This window comes from Scyliorhinus canicula, chromosome 9 (assembly GCF_902713615.1).
Source record: "Scyliorhinus canicula chromosome 9, sScyCan1.1, whole genome shotgun sequence".
NCBI classification, from domain to species: domain Eukaryota; kingdom Metazoa; phylum Chordata; class Chondrichthyes; order Carcharhiniformes; family Scyliorhinidae; genus Scyliorhinus; species Scyliorhinus canicula.
In genome coordinates, this window is record NC_052154.1 from 99607243 (window position 1) to 99630935 (window position 23693).

The following is a 23693-nucleotide window of genomic DNA, read 5'->3' on the forward strand; positions in this document are numbered from 1 at the left end:
GTCTACAAAATTATGAGAGGTATGGACAGGGTGGATAGCAACAAGCTTTTTCCAAGAGCAGGGGTGTCAATTACAAGGGGTCACGATTTCAAGGTGAGAGGGGGAAAGTTTAAGGGAGATGTGCGTGGAAAGTTTTTTTTTTTTACACAGAGGGTGGTGGGTGCCTGGAATGCTTTGCCAGCGCAGGTGGTAGAGGCAGGTACGATAGCATCATTTAAGATGCATCTGGACAGATATAGGAACGGGTGGAGAACAGAGAGTAGACGACCTTGTAAAATAGGCAACAGGTTTAGATAAAGGATCTGGATCGGCGCAGGCTGGGAGGGCCGAAGGGCCTGTTCCTGTGCTGTAATTTTATTTGTTCTTTGTTCACCATCCCTGCAATCAGCCTGGTAAACCTTCGCTGCACTCCCTCGCGAGCAAGAATATCCTTCCTCAGAGAAGGAGACCAAAACTGCACACAATCCTCCAGGTGCGGCCTCATCAAGGCCCTGTACAATTGCAGCAACACATCCCTGTTTCTATACTCGAAAGCTCTCGCAATGAAGGCCAACATACCATGAGCCTTCTTTACCACCTGCTGCACCTGCATGCTTACCTTCAGTGACTGGTGCACAAGGACACCCAGGTCCTGCTGCACATTCCTGCTTTTTCATAGCGGATTGTGGGATTTTGAAAGGAACTGGTTGGTTAGATAGAGAGAATGTGCGGCACTGACGAGGCAGTTTAAGACAAAGTCACCAAACCCTAAAATCAGAGTCAGGGTGTTCAGGAGAGACGTTTGAAAACAAAGAGAAAATGCTGGAAAATCTCAGCAGATCTGGAAGGATCTGCAGGGAGAAAAAATAGCTAAAGTTTCAAGTCCAGATGACCTTTGTCAAAGCTCGTTTGAAAGATGTTTGCAAATACTTCTTCATGTAAAGGAGAGATCAAAATGTGGAATTCCCTCCCATTGAAAGCTCAATTCATCATTTTAAATTGGATAAACAGATTTTAGCAAACCAAGGGTATAAAAAGATATGGGTCGGGATTCTCCGTTGGCCGATGGTGAAATTGGGAAAGGCGATTAGGCGGAGAATTTAACGCCAAATCGAGATTCTCCATCACATCGATAGCGGCGTCAATGTGTTCCGGAACGCACGTACAGTAGACACCATTTGCATATAATTAGCAGCCCAACCCAGTGTTCTCTGGGCCTCTGTGATTCTCCGCCTCCGATGAACCGAGTTCCCAACGGCGCTTGTGGTTTTAAAAATCATGAAACCAGCATGGTGGCTGATGAGGGGGAGAGAGAGGATGTCGGACAAGGAGAGGAGCGACTGTGCACTGCCAGCTGGATACTGGCCATGCCGGGTGGGGTAGGCCGGCCAGGTGGGCAAAGTGACCTCGCCACGGGACTGGAGCAGTGTCCAGGCACGAACCACCATTACGGTGGCCATCTTGCTGCACACCCACTGACCACCCACCGTAGCCCCAGATTCAGCAGAGTGATACCGACCGTGTGCGTGCCTCCATCCCCCACCCACACGGCCACCACCCACTGGCGGCCATCCATGGCAACACCCACAGTAGCCCGTGGCGAGAGCTGTGCCTACCAACGGTACTCCTGGCATCAGGGATGGGCACCAGGGCTAGATTCCCACACGGTGCCAAGAATCGACGGGGCCAGGGGTAAGGGGCAGAGTCTGCAGTGCCAACAGAGCCCGGTGGACCTGGTTGGGCACGGGAGTTCACATCATGCCAACATGTCAGCCTTTCACCCCCTGCAGACAATGGATATTGGAATTCAACCAGCAATGTTGACCTTCCTGCTAGTCACCGCAGCCCTGGGGGGGGTGCCCTGTGGTAGTAGGAGTGCACGCTGCTTCAGGAGGAGGAAGCTGCAGCAGAGCATAAAGCAGAGAGACAGGTGGCAGCCGTCCAGGTTGGAGAACCGGCTGCCCAACAGACCGAAAATTAGGAGGTGCCAAGGAGGCGTTGCATGAGGATTAGTGTGTACCCGCACCACATGTCATTTGAAATGAAAAATGAAATGAAAATCGCTTATTGTCACGAGTAGGCTTCAATGAAGTTACTGTGAAAAGCCCCTAGTCGCCACATTCCGGCGCCTGTCCGGGGAGGCTGGTACGGGAATCGAACCGTGCTGCTGGCCTGCTTTAAAAGCCAGCGATTTAGCCTGGTGAGCTAAACCAGCCCCTGGTTTGAGGACCTGCCATGCCGTCAAAGTCTCTGGCAGAGCAGAGGGGCAGTGCGACATATCTGCCAGATGGTGAAGCACCTGGCACCGTGAGGGTATGGGTGAGGATACCCACTCCCGATGGCCGTCAAGGTGACAGTCTACCTGAATGTTTACGCAACGGGGTCCTTCCAGGCGATGAGTGAGGACTTGTCTGGCATCCACAGACCTTGGTGAACTGATGCAGCCATGCCGTCGCAGAGGCCCTGTATGACCAATTGGCACAATATAGCATGGTCTCGGTCCACATAGAACACCAGGATGGCCGGGCAGCGGAGTTTGCTGCCATCAATGGGGCTGGTTTAGCTCACTCAGCTAAATCGCTGGCTTTTAAAGCAGACCAAGCAGGCCAGCAGCACAGTTCGATTCCCGTACCTGCCTCCCCGGACAGGCGCCGGAATGTGGCGACTAGGGGCTTTTCACAGTAACTGCATTGAATCCTACTCGTGACAATAAACGATTTTCATTTCATTTTTAATTTCAATGGGATTCCCCGGGTCCAGGGGGTGATTGATGACAGGCCACTGTACATGAACCGAAAGGGGTACCACTCGATGAATGTGCAGCTAATTTGTGACCATCAGATACCCGGGCACTGTGCATGATGCCTTCATCCGGGCACACTCAATGATTCCTGCCATGTTTCAGATCCCCCATCCCCGGGGGGGTTGACTCCTGGGTTTCAGGAGTTATTTGCTGCGATCGTGGCTGCTGACACCTATCTGGAGGCTCGGGTGTCCTAGGTGGCATGGTGCTGCCCTGTTCTGCCCACCAGAGACAGGAGAGGAGGAGTCAGAGGTGCTTCAGTGTTCTGGCATCTCTCCTGCGGAGTCACCGGCACCGGCCCCATCACCTCCTCCTCCCTCGGGGTGCCCGATGGCCCCCGGATAATCCACGGGACCAAGGTGCAAGGGGAGCTATCCCCAGAGGCTCCCCGACAGCTGGCGCTGCCAGTCCTGGAGGCCCGCTCTGGTCTCGGCCAGGATCTGCATGTCAGCGGCCATGGAGCTCAGGGAGTGGACTATGCCACATCATGTTGAGACTGTGCCACCACCTTCTGGATTTGTGTCACATCAGCCAGTTGCAGCTCTATCCCCCTCTGGGAGTGGGCCACCTCCCTCTGTGTCTGCGCCACGTCATCCAGCGCCTGGGAAGTGCCTCAGACGTTCCTTGCCATGGCTTGCTGTGACTGGGCCACGCTCAGAAGCGCCGCGACAATTTCCAGGTGGCTCTGGGACACGGAGGTGGCAACCCTGTCCTGGGCCTCGGCCAGCACCTGCACAGAATGCCCCAGGCCTTGGACATGCTGATCCATAGCCAAAACATTGCCCCCAATGCCTCCACCGCGGACGACACCCATGCACACATGGTCAGCACCACCTCCTGCTGCGGTTGGACTCCTCCACCTGCAGGCACTGGATACTCGCCGACAACCTCTCATGTAGTCCCTGGCTCTGTGACTGCATCTCCACAATCGATGGCACTGTCTGTTCCAGAAGCCCGGGACGCGTCTGGAGGGCAGCTAGTTCCTGGGGTCTGTTTGCCATCCACCGGTCCGCACCCTCGGGAATTCCTACCTCCACCTGCTGTACTAGAGCAGCTGTGTGGTGAGCACCACAGAGTATCCCAGGAGCCTCTTCACTAAAGTGCCCACCCAAGGTGAGTGTCTCTGGGATGGTGGAAAGTCACTGTCATCCTCCAACCCGAGCCGCGGGGTCTCCGGAGTCTCGGGCAGAAGGCTGCTCCCATCACTGTTCGGCTCACTGGGGGGTTCAGGCTGTGGCACTGGCTGGGGGCGGGAGATTCCAGATGGACCCACCCCATCTCCAGGAAGTTCTGCAAGACAAGACGCATGATTCGACCGCGGTCCGGGGGTGGGCATGGTGGTAGGGTGTGGGTGGTGTTGGAGGGGGGCTGACACACTGCTGGCCCATTCAGACTGTGTTGCTGGTGCACTCACGGTCTCTGCCACCTGTGCCCAGACACGACGAACAGCGGTGGCTGGCAGCCTCATTCCTGGGCCGGGATACAGGGTCACCCGTCACTCCTCCAAGGCGTCCAACAGGGTCTCCAGCTCGGTGCCCGTGAACCTCAGGGCTGCTCGCCTCACTGCCATCTTGTTGGCTGGGGTGGTGTGTGTAGGGGGAGAATTGTTTATATGCGGCTACAGCCTGTCAGCCTTTGGGTGTCAATCGCAAAACCGGTGAATCTGGCACCGTTTCTCATTAGAATTGATTGCGTTCCATGTGGCGCCGGTGTTAGCCTCGTAACAGTAGCTGAATTGGTCCAGGTGCAGCGCTGGTTTTCTGTCATAAAAGGTCACGGCTTCTGCGTCTCAGAAACGGAGAATCCCGCCCATGGAGTAAAGGGGGGGGGGGGGGGGGGGAAATGGGTGCTGGATAAAGATCAGCTTTGATCTCATTGAGTGGTGAAACAGGACTCAAGGGGCTGAATGGCCTTCTATCTGGGAATCAGTCTGACCCTGTTCAGCTGGTAAACAGGAGCAGTAGGTTTATCTTTCACTCACTCCAGCTGAGGTACCTTCATTTGATACAGTGAGTGATTATTGGGACAGGTCCCGAGAAGTTTGAACAAATCCCACCAAGTCAAATGATTTAATAAATCTGGTAATCGGAAAATGAATGATTAGAAAAGACAGCAGATTCTTCTAAAATCCACCGGATCACAAACCTGTGGAAAGGACAGGGGCTGACAGCTCTCCCCAGTGTGGCCCATGTGCGACTATATCCCAAAAACACAAAGGCAGTCCTTTAATAGGAACAGGAGGAGGCCATTCAGTCCATCATTCAGTTAGTTCATGTTTTGTGTTGCTATTTAATTTACCATGTCCTGTGATATCATCACCTCATGAAATTGACCCAATTTCAATTCACCCCAAGCATCCCTATCACATGGGGTGGAGATTCCTACATTTCTATCAGGCACAGTGCGCATTCCCGAAGACGTGCTCCATTGTCAGTGGTTCTACTTGAGCTGTTAAACACAGGCCCCATTTCTCCTGGTACCCTGGCCTGCATTCCTCCCTCAGTCCCTGGAATAGTGGATTCCCAAGGTTAGCAAGGCCTCTCCCTGAGCTCTCACCTGTCACCAGCAGTCAGAGCTGCCAGTTTCTCCTCTCCAGGTTGGGGCAGTGATGTGTCGTCCAAGATCTTTTGCATCTGGAGTTGGATCTCACAGGGTTTGAGCAGCCTACCGCTGTGGTAGAGCCAAACTTTGAAGTAACGGCCTTTGTGGAATACGGCAATGTGCTTGCTGTCCTTCAGGTGCTGGAGAGTGTCTGAGTGAGAGAATGATTGTGTCAGGGGGAAAGAGAGAAATGGCCAACAAGAAAGCACAACATGAATTTATTGACAGGGGAAAATTAGCACAAAGCTCCTGCTCCTGTCTTTCAGCAAAGCCAGATAAATCTTAAACAGAGACACAGACAGACACAAGCTGCATTAGCAGACTGAACAGGAGCCAGGCAGTCACTGGACTCTCTGTAAAGGTCAGCTTTCGAATGAAGAAGGAATTGAGAGTGGGACAGGAGGGAGGGTGACACTCAGACACAGATGAAGATGTGACTAGTGAGAAACTCGGGGGTAACAACATCTGCAAAGGGATTCCTCACCTAAAGGCAAGTTGGGCAATAGGTTTCTGCAGGTATCCTTCCGCAGCCTTCGAGATGAATTCATTGACTCAAAGGTACATTACCCAGGTATATTCACAGCAAAATCTGTGCCCCATCCCAAAATACTTCAACAACAGACTGGGCTACGTGAACAGGGCCAAGGGCTGCTTATGAAATACTCAGGGGGAGGATATGGGAAGTCAAGAGTGTGAGTCATGCTTCAACAATCACACCCCCATTCCAGTAATCTCTCGACTCGAAAGCTACTTCACCACAGTTCCTCCTCACTGCCACACTATCCAATCAACGAGGAGCTCTGGGGACCACCAATTGGGTGAGTTGCTTGGAGTTTGTACAGCTCTGGGTCCCAGTGGCAAATCCAGTTCAGACAGGGATGCAATGAGAGGCTAGAGGACTACAGAACTACACCAGAAACATAACACGTTGGGACTGGAGAGTCGGCGTCACACACTGGAGGCCTCACACTCTCAATCTCTCACACTCTGAGTCCTTCATAGGGCAGCCCTATCACTCACTCCCTCATACTGCTTCCCTCGCACTCTCACACACCTCAGCTGTCGCACTCTCACTCCCTCAGACCGCAGCCCTCGCAATCTCACTCCCTCACACCGCATCCCTCGCAAACTCACTCCCTCACACCGCAGCCCTCGCAAACTCACTCCCTCACACCGCAGCCCTCGCACTCGCTCCCTCACACTGCAGCCCTCGCACTCGCTCCCTCACACCGCAGCCCTCGCAAACTCACTCCCTCACACCGCAGCCCTCGCACTCACTCCCTCACACCGCAGCCCTCGCACTCACTCCCTCACTGCAGCCCTCGCAATCTCACTCCCTCACACCGCAGCCCTCGCACTCACTCCCTCACACCGCAGCCCTCGCACTCACTCCCTCACACCGCAGCCCTCGCACTCACTCCCTCACACCGCAGCCCTCGCACTCACTCCCTCACACCGCAGCCCTCGCACTCACTCCCTCACACCGCAGCCCTCGCACTCACTCCCTCACACCGCAGCCCTCGCACTCACTCCCTCACACTGCAGCCCTCGCACTCACTCCCTCACACTGCAGCCCTCGCACTCACTCCCTCACACTGCAGCCCTCGCACTCACTCCCTCACACTGCAGCCCTCGCACTCACTCCCTCACACTGCAGCCCTCGCAATCTCACTCCCTCACACTGCAGCCCTCGCACTCACTCCCTCACACTGCAGCCCTCGCAATCTCACTCCCTCACACTGCAGCCCTCGCACTCACTCTCTCACACTGCAGCCCTCGCAATCTCACTCCCTCACACTGCAGCCCTCGCACTCACTCCCTCACACTGCAGCCCTCGCACTCACTCCCTCACACTGCAGCCCTCGCAATCTCACTCCCTCACACCGCAGCCCTCGCACTCACTCCCTCACACTGCAGCCCTCGCAAACTCACTCCCTCACACTGTCTCACTGGTTTTTTATGATGACCTGTTCCCCTTCACGTTTCTGTAATGAAGCAATTGGCAGCAAGCAGTTAAAGGGTATATGATAGAGGCAGAGAGATTTCTCAGGATGTAACTGTACCTGTCTCTATACCCGGAATACGATTGGAATTGAACATACGTTCGTACTGATAGGAGCACATGGGGATTGCACTTTGACCCATAAGCTGAAAGGAAGAGTCAAAAAAACACATAGAGTAAATTTAAAAAACTGATAAGAGGTGGGTGTGGTGGTGACAGGCAGGGAGGATAAAAGGGGGAATGGAATGGAGGGAGCATACATATCACAAGAGTTTATGCCAGAGAGACAGAGAGAGAGATTATAAACGTCACATTGACAGACGCACAAAGACAATCAAACAAAAAGCAGCTTTGGAAAAAGTCATTTACACTAATCCCTTGGCAGGAACAGGATTTGAGGTGACATCACAGGGCATCCAATCAGATACAACAGTCTACACAGACGTCCAATAACATCAGCCACTAGAGACAGCGGAGAGTGTCCTGCGAGGCTGGGGTGGCTATCACTCAGTAGATGAAAGACCCCCTCATCCCAGTGCAGTTGCTTGGTGTTAATGTTGACATCCCTACTCCCTCTCCCCTCACCTTCGGTGACCCTCTTACCTGAGTACAGGCCGGGAATGCGGGCCGTGTTAAACAGCCACTCAAACTGTGAGGAGCACAGAGGAACTGTCGATCCCGTCAGGTACACCTGTGTCACATCAGCAGAGTGGCCCAAAACTCACACAGCCAGGTCAGGGGGGAATCGGGGCGGGGGAGGGCCGAACAGCTCCAATTTGACAAAGGGCGAGGGAGGGAAGGAAAAAGAGGAAGAAACACAGAAAAAGGAGACAGCAAAATCAGCCAGGATTTTAAAACTGATCAAAATTGCAGAGATTTCACACAGTTCACATTCTGCCCTTTACTCTGTATCTAACCCCGTGCTGGATCTGTCCTGGGAGTGTTTGATGGGGACAGTGTAGAGGGAGGTTTACTCTGTATCTAACCCCGTGCTGTACCTGTCCTGGGGGTGTTTGATGGGGACAGTGTAGAGGGAGGTTTACTCTGTATAACCCCGTGCTGGACCTGTCCTGGGAGTGTTTGATGGGGACAGTGTAGAAGGGAGCTTTACTCTGTATCTAACCCCATGCTGTACTTGGCCTGGGAGTGTTTGATGGGAACAGTGTGGAGGGAGCTTCACTCTGTATCTAACCCCGTGCTGTACCTGTCCTGGGAGTGTTTGATGGGAACAGTGAAGAGGGAGCTTTACTCTGTATGTAATCCCGCGCTATACCTTTCCTGAAGCGAAGTGTTGTGCACACCCCTGTCTGCATCAATGGTGCCGAGCTGGAGATGGTTGACAGCTTCAAATTCCTAGGTGTGCACATCACCAACAATCTGTCCTGGTCCTCCCGCTGCCTGGGGAAAGCGGGCAGCATAATCAAAGACCCCACCTGCCCGACTTCCTCACTCTTCCAACTTCTTCCATTGGGTAGGAGATACAAAGGTCTGAGAACACGCACAAACAGACTCAAAAACAACTTATTCTCCGCTGTTACCAGACTCCTAAATGACTCTCTTATGGACTGAACTGATCTGTTCACTCATCTTCTGTACTGTTGCAGCACTACACTCCATATGCTTCACCCGATGACTATGCCTATGTATTTACATTGTATATCTGTTGTATGAGCTATGTTTTCTTTCATGCATGGAACGATTTGCCTGGACTTAACACTGCACAATAATTTTCACTGTACAGGTAGCAATAAATTTAAATCTAAAATTTAAATCCTGGGTGTTTTTGATGGGAAATTGTGGAGGCAGCTTTAGGGCTCGATTCTCCTTTCCTGAGACTAATTGCTGACGCCAACGGAGCATGTGTGGTCTTTCACGATCAACAAATCGGCTTGAAACCCTCACCAATTCTGGTACCGGTGAGGGGCTAGCACCGGCGCCCACTGAAACTCCCGTTCTTGCGTTGAAAACAGTCAGAGAATGCTGCCTGAGGGCAGCATGGTAGCACAGTAGTTAGCATGGTGCTTCACAGCGCTAGGGTCCCACGTTCAATTCCCGGTTTGGCTCACTATGCGGAGTCTGCACATTTTCACCGTCTGTGCATGGGTTTCCTCCGGGTGCTCCGGTTTCCTCTCGCAGTGCAAAGATGTGCAGGTTAGGTGGATTGGCCATGCTAAATTGCCCTTCATGTCCAATAAGGTTAAGTGGGGTTACTGGGTTATGGGGATAGGGTGGAGCTTAAGGGGGGTGCTCTTCCCAAGGGCCAGTGCAAACCCGATGGGCTGAATAGCCTCCCTCTGCACTGAGAATTCTATGTATTCACAGAAACCCGCACATTGTTATCTCTGAAGAGACACGAACTGTGGGCTTCAAAGGCCAAATTCAAAGGAAGTTATGTACAAAAGGACAGCTGCATTTATAACGTAGGATCGTCAATAGGAGTTTACTCGTCTTCTAAGACATGTGGGAGCCTCACAGAAAAGGAGCTGTGTGCAGTTTGAAAACTGGCCCCATCTACATTACTTCTGCTGGAAGTTCTGTATCATCGCCGACAAGACTGATTCATCCCTGAATCCCTATCTCATCGCGTGAAGTCAATTTGAAAAGTGAATTATTAATTTTCAACCAACTGACCTTCTTGATGGAATTTCCTCATCGGACTTTGATTCTAGACTCTGGAATCCAGGTGAAACAATATTTCTTTTGCGAGAATCACATCTTTCAAAACTATACTTTTCCTTAAAAAAACTCCAGGTCAGTGTCCAAGTGTCCAGATAATGAAATAAAGAGAAATGGAAATGAAAATCGCTTATTGTCACGAGTAGGCTTCAATTAAGTTACTGTGAAAAGCCCCTAGTCGCCACATTCCGGCGCCTGTCCGGGGAGGCTGGTACGGGAATTGAACCCGTGCTGCTGGCCTGCCTTGGTCTGCTTTAAAAGCCAGCGATTTAGCCCCGTGTGCTATGTATTTTTGTATTTCAAAAGGTTATAAAGTTCCCCTTTGGACAGGGAGCAAGCCTGGCTTCTTGCAATAAATCACCTGACCAGAATGGTACTTGCGAGAGAAAAGCTGTTTGTTTTGAACTGCAATCAATTTAATTGATGTGTAGAAAACTGGCAATTTGCAGGAAATCACATGACAGAGACAAACGTTTAAGGTTTGGACCGGTTATTTTGAAATCAGTATGTTTTGGGGAATAAGCTGAGAAGGAAGGCTGGCTTAACTCACTGTCACTGCCTTGCCTGAAAATCTGTGTGTGGTTATCAACTTGTAGCCAGGGAATCCTCATCCGAGTGTAACTGTCTGCATTTTGAACAATTGATCCATCTCTCTATGTTCTCCACCACACCAAAGCTTTATGGGTCAGGGCCTCCAAATTTGTACTGGATTCAGCAGCCATCTTCACACAAGGGAGCTCCAGATCAACGGCACTGAAACCCTGCAAATGTTATCCTTTTTTATTAAGCCAATCCTTGCAAAGCCAATCTCTGCAGAGATCCTATCTGATGTATGCTTGGGTATTTTAAAAAAGGGATAGAAAGCTTTACTTCTAGAGTATGTTAATCAGTTCTTGCAATTTGTTTTTAAAAAAACATTTTGTTTGATAATAAATCAATCATTCTGAGTTAATTGAAAGAAGCCTCATGCAAGTCTTTTTTTATCCTGGGTCCAGGAACAGTGAAGGTAAATAATTGGCGATTTTGGTGAGTGAATTAAACTTTAAAACCTGCAGAGTAACAGGGCTATACAAACTGCGCACTCCTCCCATCCTGGTTAATAAAACTTTCCTTTATGGTCCCTGTACTGTACTCTTTTCTCTATCCCTCGCTTTACTCTCTGAAGGGAAGGCGGAGGAGGGGGGGGGGGCATTGTGAACCTTTTTTTCCTGTTTTTAGGTTCATGCTTTCTTGAGTTTGCTGCGGGCTTGTCGAAAATTGGATCACAACAAAACCGAGGGTTGGGGAAAGACACCAGCACTTGTAAAAAGGGGGAAATAAATCCAAACACCTTTCTGTTTACAGATGGGTGGTAAGAGGGGGAATTCATGCAGTTTAAATTAACCCCCTCCCTGTCCCTAACAGTAGGAGGTATCACATCTTCTTTCCCAGTTCTCTGTATTGTCCATGCGTACAGGCTGAGCTTCTCCTGCCTCTCAGAGTAAAGTCCCTTGGAACCTCCAGTTGTATCAACTTCATCAGCACTCATTCAAATATTTGAATTAACAATTAATTCCAGGTTCATGCAAACTTTCTTGAAGGAGGAAAGGGAGAGATGGAGTGATCAGACAAAGAGAGAGGGAAAGAAAGGAGGTAAGTGCGGGGGAAACTAGATAGAGAGATAAAGCAGGAGCTGATGAGAAACATGAGAAAGAAAAGAATGAGAGAAGGGTGCAGGATGTCATGTTCTGTGTTTGGTTATGAGTGTCCTTTTACTATTGATGCTCACTGTGCTTCATTAATTAATGGTGGATTTACTCAGAAAAGTAAACAAACTGTAGAAGTTGTGGGAACCATAGCACTGTGAATAAACACCAGTTACACACATAGAAACTAGTGTCATCGCTGCATAGCTCCGAGGTATAAAATATACAACAAAGGGAAAACAAGACCGACGGTGAGAGAACAAGAGAGCGAGACAGAAAGAGAACAAGACTGAGAGGAGACAGAGAGGGAAACAAAAGAGATAGAGTGTGGGATCAGGGAGAAACAAGAGACAGCCAGACAGACATAGGAGGAGGAGAGCTGACTGAGAGGACAGTGCGGGGGGGGGGGGGGGGGGGGAGGAAAGGGGAGTTGACTAAACGGAGGCAACGTAATGGATAGAGAAGGAAGGGTTGCAGGAGTGTGGGAGGGGTGGCATGGGGTTAGGGAGGGGTAGCATGGATTAGGAAAGAAGCGACCCTGGGAGGGAGGGGGAATCAAGAGAGGGAGGAAGTAACGTGGAGGAACATTGTGGGGATAGAGAGGGGCGATGAGGATAGGGTGAAGGGACAGTGAACCAATAAATGGATGGATGATGAAAATGGAGGGAGGGGGAAAAAAAAAGTGGAGAGAAAGAATCAGAAGATACGTACAGGACCAATCTCCTCCCGATCAAGTTTACGCCGGTACAATAACATAGCGTGGATGGTATTCCCAGCTCGAGCTGCCTGCTTCCAGGTTGGAATAATGTATAGATAATCCTGCAAAACAAAAATCATCAATCTACCTGTTGAATAGAGACAAAGTTACAGACACGTAAACCTGTGTGCGAAAATACCCGCATGCACACGCAACCGGCAAAGAATCTGCACACAAACCCGTAAGCCTGCACTCATGCAAACCTGCTCGCATACCCGCAGGCATGCATAAACCCGCACACATAGCACAGTGGTGAGCACTGCTGTATCACAGCGCCAGCGACCTGGGTTCGATTCCCGGCTTGGATCACTGTCTGTGCGGAGTCTGCACATTCTCCCTGTGTCTGTGTGGGTTTCCTCCGGGTGCTCCAGTTTCCTCCCACAAGTCCCAAAAGACGTGCTGTTCGGTAATTTGGACATTCTGAATTCTCCCTCGGTGTACCTGAACAGGCGCTGGAATGAGGTGACTAGGGGCTTTTCACAGTAACTTCATTGTTGTGTTAATGTAAGCCTACTTGTGACAATAATAAAGATTATTATTACACACACGCAAACCCGCACACAAACCCTCACACACATGCAAACCTGCACACGCAATGGTATACACACACGCAATCTTGCGCACATTCGCAATCCGGCACACACACAAACCTGCATACAAATGCGCATACACACAAACCTGTACACAAACCCACGCATACTCAAACCTGCAAACACATGCAGACCCACATGCACACACACATGCAAACCCGTGCACACAAGCATACCTGCACACACACACACAAACCTGAACGCAAACCTGTGCGCCCGTGTAAACATGCACACAAACCCGCACTCACAAACCTGCACACTCAAACATGCACTCAAACCCGCACGTTAAACTCACATACACAGACAAACCTACAGACAAATCCACACGCCCATACATGTAAATCCGTAGACATTCATTCAATACTGCATGCAAACTTGCACACATGCAAGCCCGCACACACACAAGCAAACCCACACACCTACACGCATATGCAAAGCTGCATGTGAACCACACACACAAGCCTGCATGTAAACCAGCATGCAAACCCACAAACACACACAAACTCGCACACAAACCTACATACGCACGCAAACCCACACACGCAAACCTGCATTTAAACCTGCACGCAAACCTGCACACAAGCAAACTCACATACACAAGCAAACCTGCACACACAAGCAAGCCCGCATGTAAACCCACACACATGCAGACAAATGCAAACCTGCACAAATACAGAAACCCGCACATAAATGCAAGTCTGCACATAAATTTGCACACATGCAAACCTACATGAAATCAACATGTGCACATAAGCAAACCTACACACAAACCCACATGTGTAAACCTGCATGTAAACCCACAGAGAGGCACACCTGCTGCAAACCTGCACATGCATGCAACCCTGCATTCAAACCCACACATTCAAATGCATCTGTTCACACATGTATGCGCAGACCTGCACCTGAACGCATAGACTGTACACAGCCACTCCCTGCCACAAAATCACACTCATATGCACCTACACACAAACCTACACAGGTGGAGATGCATGCACACAGACACATACACAGAGGTATAAAGGGAGGAATCTTCTGCATGCATGTGTGTACATGCACATGTGTGTGTATGCACACAGGTGTGAGAGTGTGCATGCATACACATGTGGGCACACATGGTTGTTTGTATGTGTGGACGTTTGCTTGTGTGCAGTGTGTCTTTGTGTGTGCATGTATGTCTGTGTGTAAGGCTGTGTGTGTGCTCATGTGTGCGCGTGGAGCTATACATGCTTGTCGGGTGGCGAGGTTGGTGGCAGGATGGCTATGTAATTAGGCAGGGAGGTGGTATTCCGAAACCTCTTCCAGCCTCCACAAGTAGTAAGTTCTGGGCAGGAAGGTTGACTTTCTCGTCCCGCCAGTAAACGAGTTGATGCCAGCAGTGCTGCAGGCCTGCCCGTCACCCTGTAGTTCGTACAGCAGCTAAAAACCAAGCAGCCAGTTTCTCACCTTCTATGTCCCAATCCCCATTCGGACACCATCAATCCCAAATCCCACCCTGCACAATATCAATTCCCTCCATCCCACCCCCATACCAGACACCGTCAATCCCAAATCTCATCCTTGAGATTGCTAATCCCCTCTTCCCACCCCGTCCCAGACACCATCAATTCCAACCTCCAGCGCAATCTGGACACAATCTCCCTAGTTCCCCACATACTGACTCTGACACAATCCAAAATCTCTGCCTCCCACCCCCAGCCATGTCCCTGCTCCTAGGCAATCTGACCTTCCAAATATCCTCCCAAGGACTGTATCATGGGACATTGAGGAGCTGCTGCTGTCCCAGCCCAGCCAAATGATACAGACTATAATCTCGAGGGTACAAGTGCCTGACTCACCATTGCGTAGTAATTGCTGTTCACCATGATGGGACCACGGCCTCGTAGGTAGACGTACTCCTCCCACCAATCACTGACCTGTGTGTCAGAGCAGAATCATACAATGATATTCCACAGCCTCAGGTACCTCACCCACAACCCCAGAGATTGCTGACTGATAGGGTGAGAGGAGGGCGAGAGGATGACAAGAGAATGACAATCTCACCAAAACCCAAACTGATACTCCTCAGATCTGGAGATGTAATACAAGTAAGGCTAGCAAACACAGAAGCGAGATGGAGCTAGTCCACAAATGATCTCCCAGCAAAGAGCGAGACACACTTTTGAAAAATAACTCTGTTGGAATTTTAGCACTTTATATCAAAATTTACAAACCAGGACAAAAATAACAATAACATGTGTGACAGGTTGTCTGAGTGTAGTCCAGGTAATAGCATTTCCTTATTTACATTAGGGTGCACATTTAAAAGAGAACATATTATTTACAGTGACAAGAGAGTCATATTGCACCATCGATTACAAAGGATGAGAAGAGTACTTGGTTTCCCTGGTCCTTTACGTGTGGGAGGGGCCTGTGTCGTTCCAGGTGTAGGGCCTAGCTCCCCTTTTCTCCTCCGTGTTGTGTCGGTTCCACCCTTCCCCCCCCCCACTGTTCTCCATACCCCCTCACACCCTGTGCCCTCTCCCCTAACTCCCCCCTTCCCATCTGCTCCCCCCATCCCCCAGTTGTTGGTTACGAACAGATCTTCGAAGAAGTTGGTAAATTTTTTCCCACATGTTTCCCACATGGGGGCAGCAGGGTAGCATGGTGGTTAGCATAAATGCTTCACAGCTCCAGGGTCCCAGGTTCGATTCCCGGCTGGGTCACTGTCTGTGTGGAGTCTGCACGTCCTCCCCCTGTGTGCGTGGGTTTCCTCCGGGTGCTCCGGTTTCCTCCCACAGTCCAAAGATGTGTGGGTTAGGTGGATTGGCCATGATAAATTGCCCGTAGTGTCCTAATAAAAATGTAAGGTTAGGGGGGGGGGGTTGTTGGGTTACGGGTATAGGGTGGATATGTGGGTTTGAGTAGGGTGATCATGGCTCGGCACAACATTGAGGGCCGAAGGGCCTGTTCTGTGCTGTACTGTTCTATGTCCTATGTTCTATGTTCTATGTTGAAGAATCTCACCTCAGACACTCTGATTGAGAATTTTATTTTCTTTTTCTTCAAGAATTCAGCCAGGTTTGAGAGCCATTCCGAAGCTCTGGGTAACGCTGCAACTTCCATCCGAGCAGAAGTCTCTGCCGGACAGGGAGGCAAAGACCAAGCCATTCTACTCTGATGCGCACATGGCACCGGTAGTAATCCTGAGATCACTACCTTCGAGGTCCGATTTCTTAACTTCCTTCCTAGCTCCCTGTATTCTTTTAGGACCTCATCCCTTTTTTTACCTATGTCGTTTGTACCGATGTGTACCACGACCACTGGCTGTTCACCCTCCCCCTCCAGAATGTCCTGTACCCGCTCAGAGACAATCTTGACCCTAGCACCAGGGAGGCAACACACCATCCTGGAGTCTCATTTGCGGCCACAGAAATGCCCGTCTATTTCCTTTACAATTGAATCCCCTATATCTATTGCACTGTCACACTTAGCAACCCTCCCCTCTGCAGCAGAACCAACCCTGGTGCCACGTGTTTGGCTGTTGCTATTTTCCCCTGAGAAGCCATTCCCCTCAACTGTATCCAAAACAGTATATCTGTTCTGCAGGGGAATGGCCACAGGAGATTCCTGCACTACTTGCCTCACTCTCCTGCTCTGTCTGGTGGTCACCTATTTCGTTCCTGCCTGCGATGTCCGAGCCTGTGGTGTGACCACCTCTCTATACGTGCTATCCACGATGCTCTCCAACTCACGGATGCTCCACAGTGTCTCCAGCCGCCGCTCCAGCTCAAGAAACTCAAGCTGCAACTGGAGACACTTCCTGCACACGTGCTGACTCTGGGGACTGGAACAGTCCCCAGCCTGCCACATGGAGCAAGAGGAGCAGACCACACCTTGGAGCTATCTTGCCATGAATTATTCCTTTAAATTAAACCTTTGAAATTAAACTTTTGAAAGATGTTTTTGTGTCAGATTAAATCCATTCCCGTGTACTATTTAATTAGATTTCTTTTTTAAACCGAGTATTTCTCCCTCTTGATCCCCACATCTTAGAGTTGAGGGGGCGAAACCCACACAAAAACGGAGAGAATGTGCAAACTTCACACGGACAGTGGCCCAGGACTGGGATCGAACCTGGGACCTCGATGCAATGAGGCAGCAGTGCTAACCACTGCACCAACTTCATAAGGACAGTGTGAAGTTGGCAGAGTGGTAAGCACTGCACCAACCTGCTACCCGCAAATGGGCCATTCAAGATAGGCGCTGTCTACTTCCTCTGTATGACCTACTGTAACCAGTGCTCAACCCTGTCTAATTCTCTTTCTCTTCCCTCCCCCCACAACCCCTGGTGTGGATGCCTCTGACCCTTTTGATCTTCGAAGCCCGCATTTAGGCCTTTGCCTTTTACTGCTGTTTCCCCAGTTTATTTTCCTGAATGAACTCCTCCGGGGAGTCGAAGTAGTTCTCCTCGCCCTGGTAGGTGACCCATAGTTTGGCGGCGTAGAGCATGCCAAACTGCACCTTGTTCTTCAACAGTGTGCATTTGGCGCCATTAAGTCCTGCCTTCCGACCTGCCTCGTCACCTCGGCTTCAAGTCACCCTGGTCCATGGTGGCTTTTTCGAGATCTTGCATTGTTCCCTCTTGGGCCTCAATCCTCCATTCCATTTTGCCCATAGTGTCCTTTATGGCAGCTGTCGTTGCCTCGATTGCCGCCCCCACGCTCGCCATGAGGTCCTCCTTCATTTCCTCCCTGTGTTTCTGGAGCTTGGAGGTGATGAAACCCATCATATATTCCATCAGCACCTGGGTCTGCACTGGAGCTTCTGTGGGGTTGGCCGTCGCCGGTTCTGTGCCGCCATGCAGGCTTCCCTGCTCCCAAGGCCTCTCCTCACTTCTGCTGCTCTTAGGGCTGGGTTGCTAGTTCCTCGGCACTCTGGTTGGCACTGCGGTTGATGGGAGGTTGGTTTGGGGGATTTTCTGTCCTTTTGGTGCCCGTTTGTTGGGGTTAAAGGGCCTGAACCAAGGTTCCTAGTCAAGAGCCACCTTTTGTATAACCACTCAGCTCATGACCGCCACCGGAAGTTGAGGCACATTTACAATGTGGTTTAGTTTTAATAAAATTAAATCTAATTTAGCCCAACACACACTACATACAACATTCAACATTGGGGTTTGTTTCATGAATGAGAGAGAGAAGAAAAAACAAAGAAAGAGATGAGCAGGAGAGAGAGAATGGGTGAAGAAGCAAGAGGGGAAGTACAGTGGCAGCTGAATGGGTTGGTTAGTGTGCTCCACAGCCTCTACAACAATGCCAATGTGGGATGTGCCATCCACACTTTAGACACCTTCCTGTCGACTCCCAATGCATCTTTACAACTTGGCAGCAGGTTCAAGAGGAAGACTTGTAAACCCTGTGTTCTACAGACTGGATCTCCGTGAGCAGTCAATCATCCGGTGACTCCATCTCAACCTTGGGAAGGCGGAGGATTAGAAATGGAAATGTCTGACCCTTACCCACAGAATCATGGGTGAATAGTTACTCACATAGTTGGTGGCCCACCAGGATTTCAGCTTTAGATACCACTGAAGTCTTGGTCCCATATTCAGCTCAAAGTCTCGAGCCAGAGCCTGCATTCGCTTGAACTGCTCACTATCCAGTAGTGGCTGCACTGACTCCAGGTACTAAAGGAGGCAAACAAAAAAAAAACAAGTGAATCTGACGGAGCATTATTCACCGCACTGCAACATGATGAGATTATGAGGAATATTTGTAATGTCACTATAACAGGATGCTGCGATTAATATTGTATTAATCTATCAAAAATCTAGCACAGACCAAATTGTGATTTAACATCTGTGATGTCAAGTGACAGTCAGGGGTTTGGCTATCTGATAGTTCAGGTGATAACTCCTATTGGACACGACACTTCCACGGACACGACACTTCCACAGGGAAAACTCAATTTGGACAGCCGACGAGCAGCGACAGTTTCCACATTCAACTGGTTAATTATGAAACAATAACACAGGCCAGGGGGCAATTCACAGCACTTACCAACTCCAGGCATGGCTAAATATTCACAATAATTGGGATAGCACAGGGAGAAGGATATGAAACTCAGTGAAATATCAACCTTCAGGAGAGGAAGAACCCAGGACAGGTACAGCACAGGGTTAGATACAGAGTAGAGCTCCCTCTACACTGTCCCCATCAAACACTCCCAGGACAGGTACAGCACGGGGTTAGATACAGAGTAAAGCTCCCTCTGCACTGTCCCCATCAAACACTCCCAGGACAGGTACAGCACATGGATTAAATACAGAGTAAAGCTCCCTCTACACTGTCCCCATCAAACACTCCCAGGACAGGTACAGCACAGGGTTAGATACAGAGTAAAGCTCCCTCTACACTGTCCCCATCAAACACTCCCAGCACGGGTTTCCTCCGGGTGCTCCGGTTTCCTCCCACAAATCTTGAACGATGTGCTTGTTAGGATATTTGGACATTCTGAATTCTCCGTGTACCTGAACAGGCGCCGGCATGTGACGACTAGGGGCTTTTCATATTAACTGCATTGCAGTGTTAATGTAAGCCTACTTGTGGCAATAATAGATTATTATTATACGAGTCAGATCCGAGTTGACGAGTATTGTCATTATCTACCCAACTGACGCAAGATATAATAGGACAGCCATTTTGATGCCTTGCCATTTATCAAAATTGAGATGACCTTTGAATAACATGTCTAAACCATTCTGCAAAACAACCTCCCCTCCTGCAGCACTGCTGAACACACAGATGGCACAGTTTTGAAGAATAGAATAAATTCCCGCATCCCACATACCCGCCTCATGGTGTCCTTCAGGATAGGAACTGGCAATCGAGGAAGTGAAGTCTGGAAGCTGTATGTTAGAGGCTTGCGACCAGAGAAAATCTTCACCAACAACTGTGGAGACAGGAGTAATGAAATTCAGAATTGCACACCAGGAAATATGAACATCTGGAAACCAGCACCCAAACACAACCCAGAGAAACCAGCACCCAAACACAACCCAGAGAAACCAGCAGCCAAACACAACCCAGAGAAATCAGCAGCCAAACACAACCCAGAGAAACCAGCAGCCAAACCCAGACACATCTCAGAGACCAACACACAAACACAAGCCAGAGAGACCAGCACCCAAACACAACCCAGAGTAACCAGCAGCCAAACCCAGACACATCTCAGAGACCAACACACAAACACAAGCCAGAGAGACCAGCACCCAAACACAACCCAGAGTAACCAGCATCCAAACACAAATACAACACAGAGACCAGCGCCCAAACACAGGCACAACACAGAGAGCACTGTACCCAAAACCAAACGCAGGCCAGAGAGACCAGCATCCAAAGCAATGCACAGTCCAACCCCACGCTTGTGAAGATAGGTTTCTGAGCTTTTGGATACTTGCTCCATGTTTTGAATTAAAACTTTGTTTGAGGATTGTGCAAATATGAAACAAGAACAGAAAATGTTGGAAAAACCCAGCTGGTGGACCTCTGAAGGATAGTCACATTGACCCAAAATGGTAATTCTTTTTCTTTCTCCAAAGATGCTGCCAGACCTGCCAAGTTCCTCCAGAAATTTCTGTTTAACTTTCAGATTTCCAGCATCCACAGTTTTTGCTTTCCAGAAACTGATGGTGATCTTGATTCCTTCTGAACATTTGTTTTGTGACTGCTGCCTCTCCAAACTGGTCTTAGAAGCCGTAGCCTCCCATTCCAGCATTTTGCAGGTACACTTAACCAGTGGCTGGATTCAGCCCTGGGAATGTTCTCAGGAAAGGAAGAGTCAGCAATCACAGTCCTGTAACTATGTGTGCAAGGGGCTCAGAGACAGAGAGAAGGAGGCTGCAATAGAGGAGTTGCAAGAGAGGAGTGATACACATTAAACAGATCAAGCTAGTTATTGTTCAGATTCAGCGAAAGCCCTGTGATGTTCTTTGTTGTGTCTATCATGATGTCTCGAGAGCATAGTGTTAACAAAGAACATCAATCTATGTTACTGAAAAAAGCTGATTTACTTACACAACTTAAATAAGATTCGAAGTCAACAAAGTATAAGTTCTTAAGTTAAACTATACGATATCTCTAACTACAGAACTATGTAACTAATCTATCTCACGCCTAAACATTTTCTCCCAGGAGTCACATGATTTTTATATAACTGCTCCTTTTCTCCATCTGGTGGGGAGAAGTATTATCATATTGTTAACCTTTTGTATTCCTTACAATATGCATATTGTTACAAGCCCCACCCCTCGCAACAACGTATGATGGTCATTGATATCTCTGGCTTCAAGGGATTTGACTCACCATCCAGATCTTCACACTGGGAGGAGGTTTTCCATGTTCAATGAACATCCAGCCATGGTAGGACAGCAGTAGTTTGAGAGTCTGCCGCATGGTGAAGACAAGGGCAACCCACAGTCCAGTGCTAAACAGTAGGCCACTCAGAATACTCTCACTTTGATTGGAGAGGTATCCGCTGCCAGAAGATAGAGAGATTGAATGCACAGCAAACAACAACCAAAATGACACCTGATGCTTTACTTTTACGAGGCAAGCTGCAATTTGTAATCACTTACTTGGTGGGCAGGTGATCCCTGATTTTCTCAATCATTCCTAACGATGGGTCAACTCTTGCGTACATTGTCGCAATCACTGCTACTACCACAAAAAGCCAGCTGGAGGGGCTGGCTGGGTAAACCCCAGTCAAGATACCATTCTGGATGGAGGAAGAATGACACAGCAGAGGTTAGAAATACTTCTCATATTTAGTCACTCCGTACTGCAACGGAAACACAATGAGATTAATGCGCAAACAATCTGTCCAAATGATGATATGTGCTGATCAGGACATGAGGGAGAATCCCGACCAACACCCACCAGGTTAAGCTATAATTGCGAGTGATTCTGCTCAGTCCACCTGGGGGGGGGGGGGGGGGGGGGGGGGACAGGGACAGGAGGTACATCAGAAAACGAGCACTTCTGACATGGTAGCACCCCCTCAGTACTGACCATCTGGCAATGTAGCACTCCCTCAGTACTGACTCTAACAGTGCCACGCTCCCTCAGTACAGACTCTCTGACAGTACAGCGCCCCTTCAGTACTGACCATCTGTCAGTGCTGCACTCCCTCAATACTGACAGTGCAGTGCTCCCCCAGCACTGACCATCTGACAGTGCAGCACTCCCTCAGTAACTGACTCTCAGTGCAGTAGTCCCTCAGTACTGACCCTCCGACAGTCCAGCTCCCTTAGTACTGACCATCTGACAGTGGTGCACTCCCTCAATACTGACAGTGCAGGACTCCCTCAGTACTGACCCTCTGACAGTGCAACATTCCCTCAGTATTGACCCTCTGACAGTGTAGGACTCCCTCAGTACTGACCATCAGACAGTGGTGCAGTCCCTCAATACTGACAGTTCAGCACTCCCTCAGTACTGCACAGGATCTTTAGCCCTGCTTATGTGCTTTGGGATTGTGGTTTGAGCCCAAAACCTTTTGAGTCCAAGGTGAGGGTTTTAGTCACTGAGTCAAGCCAGACATCAACATCACATTACTCACACATTCACTCCAGCCTTCCATGACAACCCGATCTCAACATCATGTCACACATTCACTTGAGACATAATCCTGACAACATCACCCTGGAGATCTTGCTCTTTAACCTTCAACTTAAAAGACGTGAATGGTTCAGTTCTGGCTGAACGCAAGTGTCGGTCCTTTTTCCCTTCCCAAAAATATTCCCCAAGGTTGGTTGTACTCTGTCTTGCTTCTCTCATTGGGGAATACTCTCACCATGAATCAGCTTGTCACAGCTTCCAGCCCCAGTCCTGAACCCGGAGGTTATGTGAAGGCTGGGGAAGGAAAGGTTTGAGGGTGTTGTCCCGTGAGTTTGTGAAGATTTAGGTGAAGGTGAAGGCTTATGCATCCCTAGAGGAGCAGGCACGTGGCAGTGAGCAGTGCCTCACAGTGACTGGAAGCGCACACAGTATCGAATGGACCCCTGACTTGTCTTAGAGTAACCCTCTTGCAAACGGAGTTCCCCGGTCTTACCCTGTACCGGCGGATTCTCTTCTTCCATGAACGCAGGCCGGAAAGGTAGACTTGTTTCAGGGCTTCATGGCTCAAGTGCAAGTCGATTCCATCTGGGGTGACTGTGAACTGAAAGGCCACAGCCTGGTGGGCTTCTGCCATCTCGGGCAATCAAAGCTGGCCTGAAAGAGAAGCACACGGAATTAAAAGTCTTAATGAAAATGCCCAATCTCTGATCCATGGTTATCAATAAATAGCAACTAGCCAGCATTCTTCAGGTAAACACAGTAACACACAAACACAGGTGCAAGTAGGGATGGTGGGGAGGGACTAGTTGGAGGGGAGGGGCAGTGAGCAGGATATAGGAGAGAGGGTGTGTTTGCAGACATCTTCAACCTCTCCCTAGTCCACTCCGAGGTTCCCACCTGCTTCAAGACCACCATCATACTGGTGCCAAGGAAGAACCAGGCAACATGCCTCAATGAATACCATCCGGTAGCCTTGACATCGATCATTATGAAGTGCTTCAAGGAGG

At 49.6% G+C, this 23693-nt stretch overlaps 1 protein-coding gene across 5 annotated transcripts in view; it reads right to left on the reverse strand.

Moving 5' to 3' along the window:
• The window catches only part of cpt1ab (carnitine palmitoyltransferase 1Ab (liver)), a 119407-nt gene that overhangs the window by 68118 nt on the left and 27596 nt on the right, over positions 1-23693 (reverse strand). For 4 of the 5 annotated variants that reach the window (XM_038807333.1, XM_038807332.1, XM_038807331.1 and 1 more), the window contains 9 exons: positions 23180-23340; positions 21705-21844; positions 21433-21604; positions 19919-20020; positions 18618-18755; positions 14929-15006; positions 12458-12565; positions 7989-8076; positions 5339-5534 (listed from right to left, as the gene is read on the reverse strand). In XM_038807333.1, the coding sequence (XP_038663261.1) occupies positions 5339-5534; positions 7989-8076; positions 12458-12565; positions 14929-15006; positions 18618-18755; positions 19919-20020; positions 21433-21604; positions 21705-21844; positions 23180-23320 (1163 nt within the window). In that variant the 5' untranslated portion in view covers positions 23321-23340. Of the gene's footprint in view, positions 1-5338; positions 5535-7446; positions 7532-7988; positions 8077-12457; positions 12566-14928; positions 15007-18617; positions 18756-19918; positions 20021-21432; positions 21605-21704; positions 21845-23179; positions 23341-23693 lie in introns of all 5 variants that reach the window. The other variant, XM_038807335.1, reaches the window with a different exon arrangement.